The sequence below is a fragment of the Scomber scombrus genome, chromosome 6 (genome assembly GCF_963691925.1).
Source record: "Scomber scombrus chromosome 6, fScoSco1.1, whole genome shotgun sequence".
NCBI classification, from domain to species: Eukaryota; Metazoa; Chordata; class Actinopteri; order Scombriformes; family Scombridae; genus Scomber; species Scomber scombrus.
In genome coordinates this window covers 28,233,050-28,252,377 of record NC_084975.1, presented here as the reverse complement: position 1 = coordinate 28,252,377, position 19,328 = coordinate 28,233,050, and the positions used below count along the sequence as shown (strand labels likewise).

At 42.8% G+C, this 19,328-nt stretch overlaps 1 protein-coding gene across 1 annotated transcript in view; it reads left to right on the top strand.

The window, feature by feature from the left end:
- The window catches only part of LOC133981689 (fatty acid 2-hydroxylase-like), a 35,232-nt gene that overhangs the window by 9,434 nt on the left and 6,470 nt on the right, over positions 1–19,328 (top strand). The window contains exon 2 of the mRNA XM_062420508.1: positions 16,815–16,925. Coding sequence (XP_062276492.1) covers positions 16,815–16,925 — 111 coding nt within the window. The remainder of the gene's footprint in view (positions 1–16,814; positions 16,926–19,328) is intronic.

Sequence of the window (19,328 nt, the reverse complement as noted above, 5' to 3'; positions counted from 1 at the left end):
GACAGATCGATTATACACGTCAAGTAGGGAGGAGCTACCCTAAGGCAGATTTTAGCTCCTGAGAAGTAGATGATTACTGAGCTATACAATATTGTATTCACCTTGTCATAATGTGAGACATAATGTGGCTGTTAGAGCAAAATCTAAATTGTACCATTACCGAAAAGGTAATCATCACTGAACCTCTTATTCCACTTTATCCGTACTGTCTCCACTGTCAACACCCTCTACCGGCATGGTAACCATGTATGATATAACACTAGCAACCCACATAGTTGTATTTATTGAGGCGCTGCTTAAATTGTAGTACAGAAAATGCTTGAACGCAGAACCTGTGACTTATGTGTGTTATCCGTGTGACGAAACATTGAAATAATACCATGTCCCTTTCTCCGCTCTCGTTTCCCTGACCCATAAACAAACCTGCGCACACTCGCGACAACAGATGGATAGGCTTTATTTAATCCAGCTGTGTGGGGTTGGCTGATTTGGGAGGGGTAGAATGGTTTGTTTAATTAGATACTAATGAGTAAGTGTGTGTGTGTGTGTGTGTGTGTGTGTGTGTGTGCTAAGTATTCCTAATGTTGTGGGGACTTAAATCTGTTCACACAGTTATGTTATGGGGACTCGCCTGTCTTATGGGGACAAAAAGCAAGTCCCCTTAAGGTAAATGATTTATTTTAGGGTGAAGACTTGATTTAAAGTTAATATAAGTTTAGGGTTATGTTAAGTTTAGGATAAGGGTTAAGATTAGGCATGTAGTGGTTATGGTTACGGTTAGGATAAGTGTCCAGTAAATGAATGTAAGTCAATGCAATGTCCCCTGAAGTGATGGAAACATGGTGTGTGTGTTTGTGTGTGTGTGTGTGTGTCTCTCCCTCATCTAGTGAGCAATGGGAGCGTTCAACCCTCACACACACATCATGTGACCTTCCTGCTGACACTGATGTCATCGTCATGACTGTGCTACTATTGATTTAGCTTCTTGTTTTTGTTTTTTTAAACCCTACTCATTGAGCTATTATACATTTGAATGGCTGTCTCTGGTGTATTTGGCTGTCTCCACTGCCATCAGTGTTTTATTGAGAGGCTCTCAATAAAACACCGAACATGTGTGAGTGAGGACAGAATTCAGAGCTCCCCCCTGTGTTCTTGAACTTCTCGCTATGTCACTGAACTTCAACCCTGCTGTTTGCATCCATGCGTACTACTTGCTCGTGACACACCAATACAAACACGCATACGCACGTAAACAGGCACACATATGTGTCACAGCAGGTATCATTTTACATGAGGAAATAACAATATTATTCTCAGAAGAAGAAGCCAGTTAGCTGTAATTGTCAGTTTTTTCCTGGTGTAACCCTCTTGACCTTCCCCAACATCTGATATGTGTGTTATTTTGGATCCAAAATCACCAACCATCTCATCACAAAACAAAACACACACTCTCTCTCTCGATACTTGGATATTTTTTTAGCGCACTGTGATCGGACCTGACAGACGTAATAGAAGAGGGGCAAATTAGAAAGTCGAAACAAGTGAAACTGAAGCCAGGATCCACATCCTGAATCCACAAGTTTGGAGCAACTTGATCCCAAATGATTAAAGAACAAAGCCAGAATGAATAAATAAGACATATTTGTTTCACTCAGATCTCTGAGTGATGCCAGTAGAGGAAGGAGGTTGTAATAAGCTGCTCCTCCAGGTGACCGACTGACTGAACGGTCCTTCTCCTCTGCTGTGTAACCGGAGACCGGAGAGGTTATGAAAGCATTTTGTAGCACTGAGGTCACCTGAAGAGCGGCTTCCTTTGATGATCAGTCATATGTTTGCTCTTACTTGTTAACTAAAATCCAGGAGGGATCCTTACTTGTCCTGAACATGGTCTTTTGGTTGGTCATGGTCTGTGTTCTCTTTCTGTTCCACCGCAATTTGGATTGTGTCTGTTATATTCAGGTCTATTCGGGTCGGGTCTGAATGGGCTCAGGTCCCCTTCAGGTCAGGCCTCTTTTTATGCAAGTTAGTCCTCATGAAATCTTGAATGCACAAACCATGACCAGGTGTACTTACACACTACTGTATAGAGGTTACCGCAAGGGCAACACCAACTTAACCTTTTCCCTACACACAGTTCCTCCATGTTCAGTTGCAACACTCTTCCTATCACCAGTCATAAAATGCAGTCATAAAATTTACAGTTGTAGAATATAACAATGAAACACACACACACACCCAAAAGAGAGAGTCGACACAGTGTTTTCTGGGGGATTAAAATAATGTGTTATTAATTAATTATTTTTATTTCACCTCAGAGTCGCCTGTTGGTGCTTTGTATCGCACGCTGTGTTGTCCATCCTGTTTATATAAGTTATATTAGAGTGACGTGTTTTGCAGCCAAACTCAAATCTCATTTATTCATCTTCACCCCATTCATTAATTCATCTACCCACACCCTCCTCCTCCTCCTCCTCCTCCTCCTCCCCTTCTCCCCATGGAAGCTGACTATAGTTTCTGTGTTGTGATGGTACCAGGCCACATCGCTGCCCAACCCTAAACCATCTCCTTTGTTTTTTGTCTCACATTCTTTTATATTTCTAATCCTCCTCCTGTGACAGAGAAGCCCAGTGTAGTTTATTTCCCCCCCCCACTCCTCATTGCCTTTCTCCTTGACCTTGTTCTCCCCTGTAAAATAAGATTATTCATTTACCCTGTCCTCTTTTAACAAGCCATATTTGAAATGTCCTCTGAATTTAAAGTGTTTCGGTTCAACTGCAATACATGGATTAATGTGTAACATCAACAAAATTAATAAAATATGGTAACTTGTAAGCTGTGTGATAGGAGGGGGAGCTCATGATTTTTTTTTTTGATTGGGCAATTCTGAGTCAATAATCTACCTAAGCAGCAAATATGACACACAAAGAGTTATGACTAGGGCTGTTGCAGGGAGGGTTAACGATTTAAGGTGACTCAACAGCAGCAAACCAAGAAAACACTTCAAATTGTATTGTGGTAGGGAACATAACAAAACATAAACATATAACCGAGACAAAATATTCATACAGGTGTGTTTTTAGCTACCGAGCATCAGCACTGACCACTGGTCAGGTCGCCAGCAGCCCAGTGCTAGCTTGTTAGCTTGGATGCTAGCTAGTTAGCTTCGATGCTAGCTAGGGGAGGCTCCCGCAATACTCCCCGAAGTTCTACAAGCGGGAACTCAGTGTGTGTAATGCTGCAGGTGGCGGGCAGGATATCTTATATAAAAATGCAGAGCGGCATTATAAAAAGAAAATAAATTGTGAACATTTGTGGCGGTTGCTTGCCATTCACTGCGGTTAGCTTGTCTGTAGTGCGGTACATGTTGCAGTTATTGCGACAGTTCTAGAAAATATTTAATCAGTGTTTGTCTTTCAAAAATATTTTTTAGATTTATGATGTATATTGGAGATGAATGTTGTGGTTTTAATCACACTATATTACAAGCCAGAAATGTATAAAAGGTCTTTAATAGTGTTCCGTCAATAGGTGTAATTCATGACATGACAATGGGCTGATGTTAGATGATAGTTATATCAACAGCACAGGCATACCAGGTAGCTAGAGACCCATTGTTTCAGCTCAGGACTAAAGAGTGTACACAGGCACTCCTAGATCTGCAGAAACACACATAAAGGCCAACAATTAGTTAGTGAACTCCCTCCTGCTTTCAGTGTTTGCTTAACAACTCAGTTTGTTTGGCATTCATTATTTCTTTAGTTTTCTGGCTTTACATTGAGGGAGTAAAACGTAGAAAATGTGTCATGCACAGCAGAGGACTGAGACGGAGCTGACAGCAGTGTGGAAGTTGGACTAAAAGAAATGTGACAGACGGTGAGATGGAGAGCAGCGGGAGTCAGAGAGGGAAGGGTTGTGGGGGTTACTTCTTCACATCCCTTGGAAACAGTACACACAGTTGATATGTTGCCATGGGAGCCTTTACTTGAGTTTCCACACCTGAATTTTGACTGCAGTAGCAATAGGAGGATACATATCTATACGTTTACATTATTATTACAGCACACAATGATGAATTTAGCTAAAAAAGAATGGAAACCATAATAGATTGAACATGAATATCAACGATTTAAAAATGCACATAATAAATGCTCCATCGTGCTCTGAGAGAGAGGTATCAAATTAACTTGACTGTCATTTTTATGTCTCTGTGCAGGCCACAGCCATGCCTGGAGGCACTATGTTTTCAGGTTGTCCATGTGCATGTCTGTCAGTCTGTCCCATTCTTGTGAACACCATATCAGGACCTGCTGGAAGTCAGGCACAAACGTCTACTTTGGACTCAGTGATGAACTTATCAGAATTTGGTGTTCAAAGTTCAAAGGTCACTGACCTCACAAAACATGTTTTTTGCCATGACTCAAGAATTCACATGCTGATTATAACATAGTTTCACACCAATAGGATGTAATGTTGAAGTGATGACATTTTATACCCAAAAGGTGAAAGGTAAACTTCACTGTGTGAATAAAAATGCTTTTCTGTTTAAAACCCCACCAAAAAAACTCAGGAAAAGAAGGGCAGATAGTGACAATATTTCACATTTGGTCAGATAGTGAATTGGTGACAATAATCTTTGGCGCCCACCTTAAAACTGTGGTGATTGTTTAGATCCTCTTTGCTGTCAGGTTGAAGATGTGTGTGAAGCATCCATGTTTTAGAATGTATAGCTTCGTTGCAGGGACATCCATGTCTAAAGCGACGTCTGCTGTCATGGCCACAACTTTGTGTTCTATCAGAAGCAGCTTTATTGGTCAACCATGAAAACGCATACAAGGAAAATACTTAGGCTTCACTACAAATATTTTATGAGTCTGGAAAGACAAAGATGTGAACTACAACTTGACTGGTTGTCAGTGGCATACATACACATGGCAGTATTTCTAGTTGAGACTGTAATTTGTGAAGTTTTATGTGTGTGTGAACTGTATGTCAGTCAATATTTAATGTTAAGTCTTGCTATAAGCAACAGTCTGCTTGGCTGCTGTTCCTCGCTGGTTAAAAAAGCTATCTGAAAAGCTCTCTTCTCCATCAACTTCTGTTTCTAAGATCAATGAAGACAAGGGGATGAGCACTATCATGTCAGCTCAACTGTAGAGAACATTGACTGTCAGATATGTTTAGTGTTTGTGGTGTTGTTACTTGTGGCTTTTTAGTTTGAGGCTATCTGAGGTCTACTGTCAGGTTTTGTAGAAAGTTCGGACCCAAATGCAGAAAGTTCCAAATTCAAGAGTTTTTAATTGAACAGAAAAAGTCAAAAAAACAACTCCAACAAAGAATGTCCCGTCAAACGGTGAAAAAACTCAACAAAAATGCAGGCTCTTGGCCACAAAACTGAAACAGGAAAAGAGCTGACAAACTAGAGGGCAGTCCAAAGAGTGGTCTAGAGGCAGGCAAGGGTCAGGTCCAAATAAGCAGTCCAAACAGGCAGATAATCCAAATCGGCAGGCAAAATCCAAAAACCAGGTTCACAGGCAGAGTACAAACAAGCAGGTTGGCAGACAGGAAAAGCAGGTAACAACGGTAGATGTGCTCAGAACAAAAGACTGGGACAATCTGACAAACTGGGGCTGACAGAGCACAGAATAAGTAGGCCTAATCATTAGGAGTTAACGGAGTACAGGTGAGCACAAAATGGCCGACAATGACCACATGGAAGCATGACAGGTGAGGGCGGAGTCATTACCCAAAACAAACAAAAGCACATGGTTGCAACACACAAAAAATGTCCAGCAGGTGTCAATGAACATGCAAGGATACTGACACTACCCCCCCCTCAACGAACGCCTCTCGGCGTCAAGGCAGGATGGCGTGGGTGTTGCTGGCGAAAGTCTCTAATGAGTGTCTTATCCACAATGTGGCGGGCGGGAACCCACATCCGCTCCTCTGGCCCATACCCTTTCCAGTCAACCAAAAACTGGAGACCACGCCCACGCCGGCGAACATCCATCAGCTTCTCGACAGTGTAGACAGGACCCCCATCAACGAGCCGGGGGGGAGGGCGGGGCACAGCCGGGGGAGACAGAGGACTGTGACAGACAGGTTTGACCCGGGACACATGGAAGGTGGGATGGACTCGGCGAAGTGAGAGGGGCAGGCGCAACCGGACTGCAGATCTGCCCAAGACCCGTTCGATGACATAGGGCCCAATGAAGCGGGGAGCCAGCTTACGTGAGTCCACTCGGAGAGGTAGGTCCTTGGTAGAGAGCCAAACCCTCTGACCGCTCCTGTAGTGGGGGGCCTTGACCCTTCGGCGGTCTGCCAACCGCTTGACCTGGGCACCCGAACGCAACAGAGAGGCTCGAGCACGTCTCCACGTCGCCTTGCACCGCCGGACAAACGCCTGGACCGATGGAACCGATGCCTCAAGTTCCTGGGAAGAAAAGAGAGGTGGTTGGTAGCCAAGGCAACATTGAAAAGGGGAGAGACCCGTAGATGCAACAGGGAGAGAATTGTGGGCATACTCAGCCCATGCCAAATGCCGACTCCAGGATGTGGGGTTCTGGGACGCCAGGCACCTAAGAACCCTTTCAAGATCCTGGTTGGCCCGCTCTGTCTGGCCGTTGGTCTGAGGATGGAATCCTGAAGAGAGGCTGGCGGTGGCTCCAATAAGCCTACAGAACTCCTTCCAAAACGAGGACACAAATTGAGGACCTCGGTCAGACACCATGTCAAAAGGCATTCCATGGATCCTAAAGACATGGTTAACCATGAGAGAAGCTGTCTCCTTGGCAGAAGGGAGTTTAGGCAGAGGGACAAAGTGCACACACTTGGAGAACCGATCAACAATAGTCAGGACAGCAGAGTTACCATCAGAAGGCGGGAGGCCAGTCACAAAATCCAAGGCTATGTGGGACCATGGTCGTCTTGGTACCGGGAGCGGCTGGAGGAGTCCGACAGGTGGCTGATTTGAGCTCTTGTTTTGGGCGCAAATCTGACAGGCAGCAATGAAGGCTTGGACATCTGCAACCATTCGGGGCCACCAAAACTGTTGACGGAGAAATGCCATAGTCCTCCTAACCCCGGCATGGCAGGTCAGTCGGGAGCAGTGACCCCACTCCAAAACCTGAGGACGGACAGAACTGGGGACAAACAGGCGGTTAGGGGGGCAACCAGCTGGGCAAGCCTCCTGTTGCTGGGCACTGCGAACCACAGAGACTATATGCCAAGAAACTGCACCCACTAAACAGTGAGAAGGCAAAATGGTGTTAGGGGCAGGGGCAGCATCTGGAGCACTAAACTGTCGAGAAAGAGAGTCAGGTTTAACATTCTTGGACCCAGGACGGAAAGACAAGGTAAAATTGAACCGACTAAAAAAAAGAGACCACCTGGCCTGGCGTGCGTTGAGTCGTTTGGCTGACTTCAAATACTCCAGGTTCCTATGGTCCGTCCACACAAGAAAAGGAACCTCAGCGCCCTCTAGCCAATGACGCCACTCCTCCAGAGCGAGTTTGACCGCCAGAAGTTCCCGGTCCCCGACATCGTAGTTTCTCTCAGCAGGCGTTAACTTGTGGGAGAAAAAGGCACATGGGTGCAGCTTACTGTCCTCCTTGGACCTCTGGGACAGGACAGCTCCAGCCCCTACCTCAGAGGCATCCACCTCAACAATGAACTGACACGAAGGATCTGGCATAACCAGAATGGGAGAAGAGGTGAAACGCTTCTTCAGTTGTTGGAACGCCTTCTCCGCCACTTCCGACCAGAAAAACCTGACAGAGGAGGATGTCAGAGCAGTTAGAGGAGAGGCAAGAGAACTATAGTTACGAATGAACCGTCTGTAAAAATTTGCAAAACCCAGAAACTTCTGCAGATCCTTGCGGGACTGAGGGGTAGGCCAATCAATGACTGCCTTGATCTTAGAGGAGTCCATCCCAACACCACCTTCAGAGACGACAAAGCCCAAAAACGATGTGGAGCGTTGATGGAACTCACATTTCTCAGCCTTTACATAAAGTTGGTTCTCTAGTAACCGCTGAAGAACTAATCGGACATGATGGACATGGTCACGAAGGGACTTGGAAAAAATCAGAATATCGTCCAAATAAACAAAAACAAATTTGTTTACCATATCCCGCAGTACATCATTGACCAAAGTCTGGAACACAGCTGGGGCGTTGGTCAGTCCAAACGGCATTACAAGGTATTCGTAGTGCCCTGTGGGTGTATTAAATGCCGTCTTCCACTCATCTCCCTCCCTGATTCTCACCAAATGATAGGCATTACGAAGGTCCAATTTAGAAAACACTGTGGCACCCTGTAACAGTTCAAAGGCTGAGGACATCAAGGGAAGAGGATATCTGTTCTTAACCGTAATATCATTGAGGCCCCGGTAATCAATGCAAGGTCTTAATGATCTATCCTTCTTGTCCACAAAGAAAAACCCTGCCCCTGCTGGAGAGGACGAGGGACGGATAATACCTGCTGCTAGGGAGTCCTCAATGTACTTGTTCATGGCCATTCTCTCAGGGGGCGCCAGAGAGTACAGACGACCTCGAGGCGGACAAGCTCCAGGAAGCAACTCTATAGAGCAATCATATGGACGATGAGGTGGTAGAGAAGTTGCCCTGGACTTGCTGAAGACGGGTCTCAGGTCTAGGTATTCCTCCGGAACTCTTGACAGGTCTGGAAACTCCTCAGGTAGCTCAGGAAAAACAGGGAACCGGTTAAGGGCAGACCTCAGACACTGGGAATGACAGAATGGGCTCCAGCCCAAAATAGAATTCTTCTCCCAATCAATGTGCGGGTTGTGTTTGACTAACCAAGGGTGACCAAGAACTATGGGAATCTGTGGTGAATCAATAACATAAAGAGCAATCTCCTCAGTGTGATTACCAGAGAGCATCAAACTCACTGGGGATGAGATATGGGTTACCTTGGCGAAACAGGTCCCGTTTAGCGCTGAGGCAGTCAATGGCACTTGCAGGGTGGTTACTGGAACTCCCCATCTGGTGGCCAGTGATACGTCAATGAAGCTCTCTTCAGCTCCAGAGTCAATGAGGACGGAGGTGGTGTGATGATGGCTCCTCCACATCACAGTTGCTTGCAGAACAGTGCGAAGGGATGGGGAGATCCTTGAGGGAATTGCGCTCACCAGTACTCCCCGCCTCACTGGTGAGCATTGTCTTTTACCGGACAGGTTGAAACAAAATGGCCACGCTGACCACAGTACAGACAGGCACGAGACTCCAGCCTTCGCTGTCTCTCAGCTGGTGAAAGACTAGTCCGGTCTATCTTCATTGACTCTGGAGGAGCCGGAGTGGACGACCTTGATCCCCCCTCAAGGACCTGAAGAGGAGAACTGGACCCTCGACGAAGCTCAGTCCGCTGAGAACTACTGGTTGTCTTCAACCGATGAAGCTGACCTAGCCGAGTATCCACACGGATAGCCACATCCACCAAGCCATCAAAAGATGAAGGCAAATCGCGGGGAATGAGTTCATCCTTAATCCCTTCAGAAAGTCCATTGAAAAACGTATCATACAGAGCTTCCAGGTTCCAACCAGTAGAGGACGCCAGAGTCCGGAATTCTATTGCAAAGTCGGACACTGACCTGCGGCCTTGACGGAGGTTAAGGATCTCACGAGCAGCCTCCCTTCCCTGTTTAGAGCGATCGAAGACCTTCTTCATTTCACCAGTGAATTGAGTGAAGTCATCCTGGATCGCCACCTGGTTGCTCCAGATGGCCGTTCCCCACTCACGAGCTCTTCCAGACAACTGGGTGATGACGTAGGCAACCTTAGAACGATCGGAAGGAAAAGTCAATGGCTGTAGTCCAAAAATCAGCTCACACTGAGCTAGGAATGACTGACAGGATCCTGGATCTCCTGAGTAAGTCTCAGGTGGAGGCAGGCGAGGTTCTCGGGCTGGAGCAGCTGGAGGAGGTGGTACTGAGGAGGCTAACTGGAGCTGTTGCACCCTAGCAGCAAGGTCAGTCACACTTGCTGTAGCTGCCTCCAACGTCCTGGAAACAAACTCAATTTGTGCCTGGTGTCTCCCCAGCGTTGCTCCATGCCGATCAAGAACCTTACTTATTTCTGCTGGGTCCATTATCTGGTCAGATTGTAATGTCAGGTTTTGTAGAAAGTTCGGACCCAAATGCAGAAAGTTCCAAATTCAAGAGTTTTTAATTGAACAGAAAAAGTCAAAAAAACAACTCCAACAAAGAATGTCCCGTCAAACGGTGAAAAAACTCAACAAAAATGCAGGCTCTTGGCCACAAAACTGAAACAGGAAAAGAGCTGACAAACTAGAGGGCAGTCCAAAGAGTGGTCTAGAGGCAGGCAAGGGTCAGGTCCAAATAAGCAGTCCAAACAGGCAGATAATCCAAATCGGCAGGCAAAATCCAAAAACCAGGTTCACAGGCAGAGTACAAACAAGCAGGTTGGCAGACAGGAAAAGCAGGTAACAACGGTAGATGTGCTCAGAACAAAAGACTGGGACAATCTGACAAACTGGGGCTGACAGAGCACAGAATAAGTAGGCCTAATCATTAGGAGTTAACGGAGTACAGGTGAGCACAAAATGGCCGACAATGACCACATGGAAGCATGACAGGTGAGGGCGGAGTCATTACCCAAAACAAACAAAAGCACATGGTTGCAACACACAAAAAATGTCCAGCAGGTGTCAATGAACATGCAAGGATACTGACAGTCTACAAGTCTATATAAACCATGTCTACATTTTAGACTCTTGTCATGACCACATGACCACATACTGTAGTGATCTGATTGAAGTCTAGATCAAACTACAGTTAGAGAAGAGGTTATGGTTTCAGAAGTATGCCACCCATGACGGGAAAAGTGGTTTGTTTTTTGTTCCAGGTCAATTATAGATGTATGGTTCCATACCAATAAAATCTATCGACCGTTGAGATATGTTTAGAGTAGTTATTAATCTCTGTTTCTGGCAGTGTGTCAAGTTTCTAGTGACCACCTCAGTTGTAGAACACAGTGAATTATTATCAACTGTGATCTTTGTCAATCTGTCAGATTATGTAATAGTCTACGGGGACCTATTATGCTTTTCCTTATTTTCAGTGATTTCAGAATATTCAATCAGAATGTTCATGCTATTCTAAAAAAAACCCCTACTTTTTATGTTGTTTAAAGGTAGATAAGTCATATAACTATGAATTGGTTGGTTGTTCCTGGTCAATAGCAGAAATCACCTCCATTGAATATCTTATCAGGGTAAATAACTTCTCTAAATTGGAACTTCAATGATCAATAGATGATCATTGGAGTGTATTTGACTTCCCCCTAAGTGTTTGCCAATGCTGTTATTGTTGCTGTCTCTTTTAATTGCTGGTATGAAATGATTTTGGGTACTAACTGAACATTACTTTTTATTACATTGTTGTATCCTGTCTGGAACTGATATCCTTTTGATTGTGTATTGTGCTGTGTGTGTTGTCTCTTCTATTTGTATTTTATCTATTTATTTGCTGTTTCTTCTATTTGTATTCTTTTTATTTATTCACTAGGGAATACGGATGCAAATTAGCAGCTTTGCTATAATCCGACATGTTTACAGAGATGTTTAAATATCGCTGTTCATCAATGTGCACTGTCGCTATCCAAAAATAAAGTATTTATTATTATTATTATTATTATTATTATTATTATTATTATTATTATTATTATTATTATTATTCCAATGACATTGGTGAAACCCAACCTAGCGAGCTTCCTCTAGCGCCAGGTGGACATTTTTGTTTTTTATGTAAATATCTCTAACCTCTCTATATATCTCTCTATAACTATTCATCAGGTCTAATTTTCATACAGTCCAATACTTTGGTTTATGACTAAATACCTGCAAAACTAACGGCATTACCATCATCCTCAGGTGTACATTGAGTTTACTGGTAATTAGCAGTTAACTACATGCTAACACACTAAACTAAGATGCTAAGCTGCGCATGGTAAACTTAACATCTTCTAAACATCATCGTGCTAGCATTGCCACTGCACGCATGTGACCAAATACAGTAGCTGCAGATGAATATGCTTGTCAGAGTATTGAGTAATATAACCTGTGTTGACAGTTGCGACAAAAGAACTCATGTCATCCTGATCTGACTCAGTTATCCACAAGACAAGACTCAGATCACTAGGTTTTGTTTTACTTTTTAGACTTTATGTTCCTCTTCCCAGAACCTGCTGACACATTACTCCCTTTTGCAAGTAATGCATTTTAGCACACATGCACACACACACACACACACACACACACACACAAACACACACACACACACACACACACACACACACACACACACACACACACACACACACACACACACACACACACACACACACAAACAAACGCATAGGCAAATTTACCAACTATAAATGACCAATTGTTTCACGACAGCTAGCTTTTACTGTTAATTAGGGATGCAACAATTGTAAAATTGGTGAGCCAAATTAATTAACATTATTCACTGCTTTTCGCCACTTTATCCATCATGGCTGCCTGGTCTCCACAATACAGGCCATGTTCTTGCCTCACCTCTCATGTACTCATCGTGTTGATAAACGGGGGTCTGTGATAGCATGTTATAAGCCAATACAGGATTCCAAACTTTTATTTGGATGATGTATTTTTGAAAATATGAGTTTAAGCTACGCACTGTACAGTTTATCACTGACAACAGTAGCTGCAGTGCTGCCTCTGATTGGCAGTTGTGGTTATAAAAAGATTAGATTAGATTATAAGAAATCTCTGTCTTGAGTAAAATATCCCTTCCTCTTTGACATAACTGCAGGTTATGTTAAAATGACCCAATACTGTGTGTTTGTTGCTCTGTTCATGTGCTGTTCTAATGGGTTGATATGAGCCATGTGATTGCAGATACTATTCACATGTCTGTTTCCGCTGTCGGCTCCATGGAGAACGAGCTCGTGTGTTGTGCAGTCGGTATGATTTGCTTTATCAGATTATTATGCAATGCCGTGTGAATGCGCGTATGTATTTTCTTTACTCCGTATTGATAAATGTATGTGCAAGTGATGTGCGGAGGTGTGCACATATTTGCCGAGGCTGAGCCGTGACATGTGTGTTTGCATTGGGTGTTTGGCAAGCACATTGAACGTGACTTGAGCATAAAATATGTGAGTATATTTTATAATTTGGAGGAAGATTTGACTCGTGGTTGTGAGCAGAGGCGCTATTTGATTTTCTGATTTAAATAGCAAGTTCATATCAGTGTAGCAGACTACCTGTAAACATTTTAGCAGGTTTTATAGCGCCCTTTGGTGTGTTTTCAGGTAAACTTTGTGGAACCATTGGAATGGATTCCACACCACAAATTACAACGCTTGAAAATAACAGTGAGGATGATTTTTTAACATTTCACCCATATAGACACATTTTATACAAAAAGTAGTTTTATTGTAAAAGAGATTCTGTGAAACAGGGTCCAGGATCATCACATTCATCATCACCGCTACGTCTTGCCAACTATGCCGCTCCTCCCATGTTGGCGAAAACCTGATTGGACTTTCGCATTCCTCATACTGACCTCCCCAACGAAGTAAAAAAAAAAGCACCACACCTGCAGAATTCACTGATTCATTTGTATAAAGTAGGGATGATGCAGAGCTTGATAAACATTAGGATCACACATCACTCAGAGGCTCACGTAGGCTGATGCTGATACAGAAGGTGTGTCTGCTAATTGCTTTCACCAACATGAAGTGACCAGAGTGCTTGTTTAGGGGTGTGAGTCTGTGCGTGCGTGCGTGTGTGTGTGTGTGTGTGTGTGTGTAGTCTTTGCTATTCAGATGTGATTTGTGTCCAAGTGTGACTGTTTTATAAGAGATCCATTACAACACTGAAGAAGTGACTCACTGATTGTACACTGTGATGTCTTTTATTTCTTTTGCACAGTTCACGCGTGAGTTGTGTCAAATCTTTAAATCGTTTTTTTTGACTTGTGATTTTTCTCCTTCACTGCCTTACATGCTCACAATCAATTTGTACTGTCAAATATCTACTAATACTACTACTTTTCTTTAAAAAAGAGCTCTTAAATGTTACTTCTGGGCCATCAGACCTGGTAATAATAGATTATAACTTGTTAATACAGTATATTGATACAGACTAAGAACTATTGATCTCATATTACTGGACGTTATTGTCTAGTGTGAGTTACAACATTAAAGCTTTTTTTTCCAAGGATGAGAAAGGTTAAAGGTCAATTTGTGTCTTTTTTTTTCTTTGTTTGAACACAATGTTATAATGGGGGGGTGTAACATTGCCCCTGAGGGTGTTGAATTGCTAAGGTAATGTTGGGGGCCTGTGTGTAGATGTGTGTTGTGTTATATACACCCATCCGCCACAACATGAAAACCAATGTCAGGTGAAGAGAATAACATTATCCCGTTACAATGGCTCCTGTCACGGGTTGGGATTCACCTACCGAAACATTGTTGCAGACTTAGTACACCTCTTCATGTCAACGGTGTTCCCTGATAGCAGTGGCCTCTCTCAGCAGGATAATGCACTCTGCTACAATGCAAACAAATGTTCACGAATGGTTTGAGGAACATGACAGAGTTTTAAGGTGTCGCCATGGCATCCAAATTCCCCGGATCTCAATCTGATTGAGCTTCTGTGGGGTGTGCAGGAAAAACAAGTCTGATCCATGGAGACCCCCACCTCGCAATTTACAGGACTTACAGGATCTGATGCAAATGTCTTGGTATCAGATACCAGAGGACACCTTCAGAGATGCTGTGGAGTCCATGCACTGATGGGTCAGACTTGATTTGTCGGCCTGAGGGGAACTTACACAATATTAGGCAGGTGTTTTCAATGTTGTGGCCTGTGTGTCTGTGTGCTTGTGTAACAACCAGCTAATAAATATTTCATTTGACTGACAGGAACTGGCAGCCAGTGGCAGTGGATGAGCAGGAGCAACCAATAGCATATCAGAAAAGGGATATAATGAGTTTTTAAAAAACAATTTAATATACCTATAGGTGATGGAGAAGCAGATAAAGAAATATTTAGCTGTCTCTGTAAACATAAGAATATAGTATATCTTTACTACACAATGCTGTTGAGTATTCTTTATGTATTTGTAAAAGTATAATTAATCCAGAATCTACTGTATGCACATTTGAAAGGTGACTTTAAATAGTTGTAAGCAGAACCTACACAGCTTGGATTCATTTCAGTAACGATGGATTCCAACAACGACCCCAGTTAATGACAAAAACTACTCCTGTGACATAATCCACACGCATGTCTTTTTAAACCGTCAGTTAAATGCATATCTTCTATCCGTTGTCGTTCCTGAACAAATTATCATGCTAGAGGGAACAGGAAATTATATATTTGGCCTTAAGTTTTTCTAAGTAAAACTGAGTCACTATAGGAATCTGGGTTTGGACCACAAAAACCCTCCATGCTAACCTGAAGACCACACGTTTTTTGCAGTAGAGAGTTAGTTGTCTTTACTGTGAGTTTAGTCTTTCTTCATATGGCTTATTTTCTTGCACATTGCATTAAAATGTCAGTAAATGACTGTGTACAAGCCACTAATGTTTCATTCAAATAGGCTCACGATACCTATTTTTCCATTCAAATCTGATTTGGAAAAAAAGCCAGTGAATTGAGCCTGCTTTCCATATTTTCATATTTGTTTTGTTTGAACTCTTAATGAATGACATCATATACTTTGTTTGAGGTTTGTGCCATCCATTAGAGCTTCTAAAATGGTCTCATCATCTGATAATCATTTCTCAATTGAACAAACAATTGCTTCCTTTTCTGGCTCGTTATGGCTCACGTGGTGTTCTTTCCAACTGCAGCCCACATTGCTGAGTGTACAGTCGGACTCCAATTAAAAATCACCCACTCATTGATTTCAGGTTCTCCAGAGTGAGGATTTTCTGTTGTTCTTTGTCACATATGACAGTAAATTGAACATCTTTTGTTTTTGGACTGTTAGTCACACAAAGCAAGCATATTTAAAATGTCAGTGTGGATTCTTTGAAGCAAACACCAGTCACATGTTGTGTCATTTAGATGTCTTGACTTTTTTTTTACCAGCCTTACTAAGAAAGCCTGTCACTTACTAACAAAGCCTGACACAAAATACTGTATAGCAGAATCATCGTCCACTAATCGGAAAATAGGCGATTAGCTTCCTGGCACCTCCTGTCATTGGGTAAGATACTGTGCCACAAATTGCTTCTGAGGGCTGCGCCATTGGTGTGTGAATGTATGTGTGAATGATTAGGGTGAGCAGTTGGCACTTTGCATGGCAGCCTGCCATCAGTGTGCATGTGGTTCTGGTGTAAAAGTGCTTTTAGAGGTCAGAGGATTAGAAAGGCGCTTTATAAGTGCAGTCCATTCATTTCCAGCTAAACATCACATCAGATCAATGAAACTTTGACACAAAGGCCACTTGCAGGTTTTCACTTAATAGGCCACAAATATGTTGTAAGTTTGAAGATTGTAAATGTAAGTTGTGGCTATAACCATATTAGTATCGTAACATGTTGATGAGGCTGTTACAAGCACTCTACAGGGAAGAGCAAAGCACAGTGTTCAGTATTTGCACATATTGACTGTAGCAGTGTGTAGCAAAGCAGAATTGTATTTCCTGTTAATACAATGCAGTACCCTTAAAACTCAGACAAAAAAACCCCATGAGGACAACCACTATAACCACCTGAAACAGTAGACACATGCACTTGTCCATGTTCTCACATCTGTTTTTTTGCCTTATTCTGTTTCAGACTCTGAGAGAGAGGAGGAAGACCATTGAAGAGACAGCAGGGAAGATGGCAGAAAAGATGACAGAGGTGGACTCCCCGTACAACCGCCTCAGCTCTGTGGACCTGGACAAGGTGTGTGTGTGTGTGTGTGTGTGCGTGCGTGTGTTGGTATGTGATGAAAAGAAGAGAGTGCATACATACTTTGTGTTTGTTGAAAGGTTGTGTGTTTTACACAGGAATGAGAAAGACTGAGCAAGTGTGTGTGTGTGTGTGTTGATGATGGAGAGTAGCAGAAGGGTGAACAGTCACCAGGTTATTCACCCCACCTTGAGCTAAAACTGTCCTTGTTTGTCTGTACACTGACGTTTTCACACGGCCAGACTAGAGCGCATGCACACACACGTATCCCTCACCACTATGTGTGTATGTTTCCATGTTACCTTAATATTAAACCAAATCCTAACTCAAGTCTTAACCCTAGAAAAACCCAAAATTCAAGACAGTTTGTCCTCATCAGTATGGACGTGTTCATTCACATATATTGAAACGCATGTATAACAGCTCATTCATTCACTGAAATCACGCTCATGTGATCAACTTAACTCACAAGTGTTTTTCCACTAAGTGCAGACATCCTCAACATACCAGCTCCTCATACAGCACAATACGATGACAGATTCAACCAGTCTGTCTTGTTCACTGCGTTACCATGGAGCAGTGTACATTGAATAACGTCGACTGCTCTTGACTGTTCACATTGTAAACCAGACCTTGACCGGGCCTAGCAGAGCTTACAGCCTCACAGTCTTGATTTCCACTTTGAGTATGTGGGCTCTAATTGTAAAATGAATTATTTGCAGAAGCGCCCCTCACAGGAGCTGCAGCGTGGTGTGATTTCAGCAACCAAACTCGCATGCCGAATTTGTTTTAGTCCGACGGCATTATTGGCAGTCTCACCACACTCCTCATGTGCTTTCCTGTTTTGGTAATAAAAAAATAAAAATCGCAAGTCACATGTTCTTTTCCAGTCAAGCATCAGGACAGCTCTGTGTGTGTGTGTGGTTGTGTGGTTGTGTGCGTGTGTGGTTGTCTGCGTGTGTGCGTGTGTGTGTGCGTGTGGGGTTGGGTGTCTTACCACAATTTCTCGGAGCTGTCTGGGGAATGTGATGCATTTCTTCACACATGAACATTTTATCTTTTTTCACCTGTTAATATTAGATTAAGAGAGCAGCTGCCTTATCTTTTGTTCTTGTGAGCAGACTTCAACTGTCACGTTTTTAGAATCATATTACAATGACTGACATTGGCTAATATTCAGAGTAAATACTGTTAGTAGTAGTATTTATCAGTTAGACCAATAAAATGCCAGTCATGTTTTTCCATCATTTTTTCTTCAGTTTGCTTTTGATGTAGTAGAGTGATTATTTCTTCATTTTTGGGACTTTCTGGCATGTTCCTTCACCAGTCACAAGTGTGATTATCCCCACCATGTGACAAACAATCTCACTTCTTTATTTTTTGTTTATTACAAGAATAAATGTTTTGTGACGGTTTAGTCAGTCTAATAGCAAATGGAGAACTAACTTATTGACACACAGCTGATCCAAAACACACACATATTCTGCTAGACAAAGTTAAACAAGAGTTTGTCTGTTATCAGGAAGCCAATCAGGACACAGAAGTATATTTACTTAAATTAAGTACTTAAGTACTTCAAAATCATTCATGATAATTATTTGTGCTACTTTATACTTGTACTTTAAAATTCAGAAGGAAATATTCCTCTCTTTTACTACATTTATTTTTTCAGCTATAGTTTCTATTAGGGTTGTGAACGATACACCGATGCAACCGGATATTCGGTTCAACAAGTGAGAGATACGGCTGCATCGGTAGCAGCCTCCTCAATCGATACGAATTAGCCATGAATTCCTAGATGAATTGGTTGTAGATCGTCATGGATCGGGTATCGCAAGACTTGGAATCGGTTGGCGGCATCACACAAGGGCCAGCGTCTCTAAAACAATGTGAGAGCTGAAGCTGCCAGTGAAACTCTGTAGCTGCCTAGCTGGTATTAGCATGAGTGATAAACAAGCAGACATCCCAACTCTCCCGGAAGTTCCGGGAGTCTCCCGCATATTGATAGCGGCTCCTTGACGCCCGCAAATGAGACGTAATCTCCCGGAATCTGGAGTAAACGAGCAAGAGCGCGCACTAGAGAGTGACTGCGTGTGTGTCTGTGTTTGTGCGACTATAAATGCAGCGTGTGTGAGAGCAGAGCGTCCTTATAGCTATGTGTTACCGCTTATTAGCGCGACAGTTTGATTTATTTTACACATATGTATTTATTTTCTCTAATTTTTTACATAAAGCACTTGTCACTGTGTGTTAAGCATTGTTGAGATAATTGGCTTCTTTATTTTATAAAATATCTACAACAAATATTAACCGTAGAATCAAATTGTATCGTTCTTACACTGTATCGAATCGAATCGATTCATATCAAATCTGTCTGTAATAAAAGGATATTGTTTT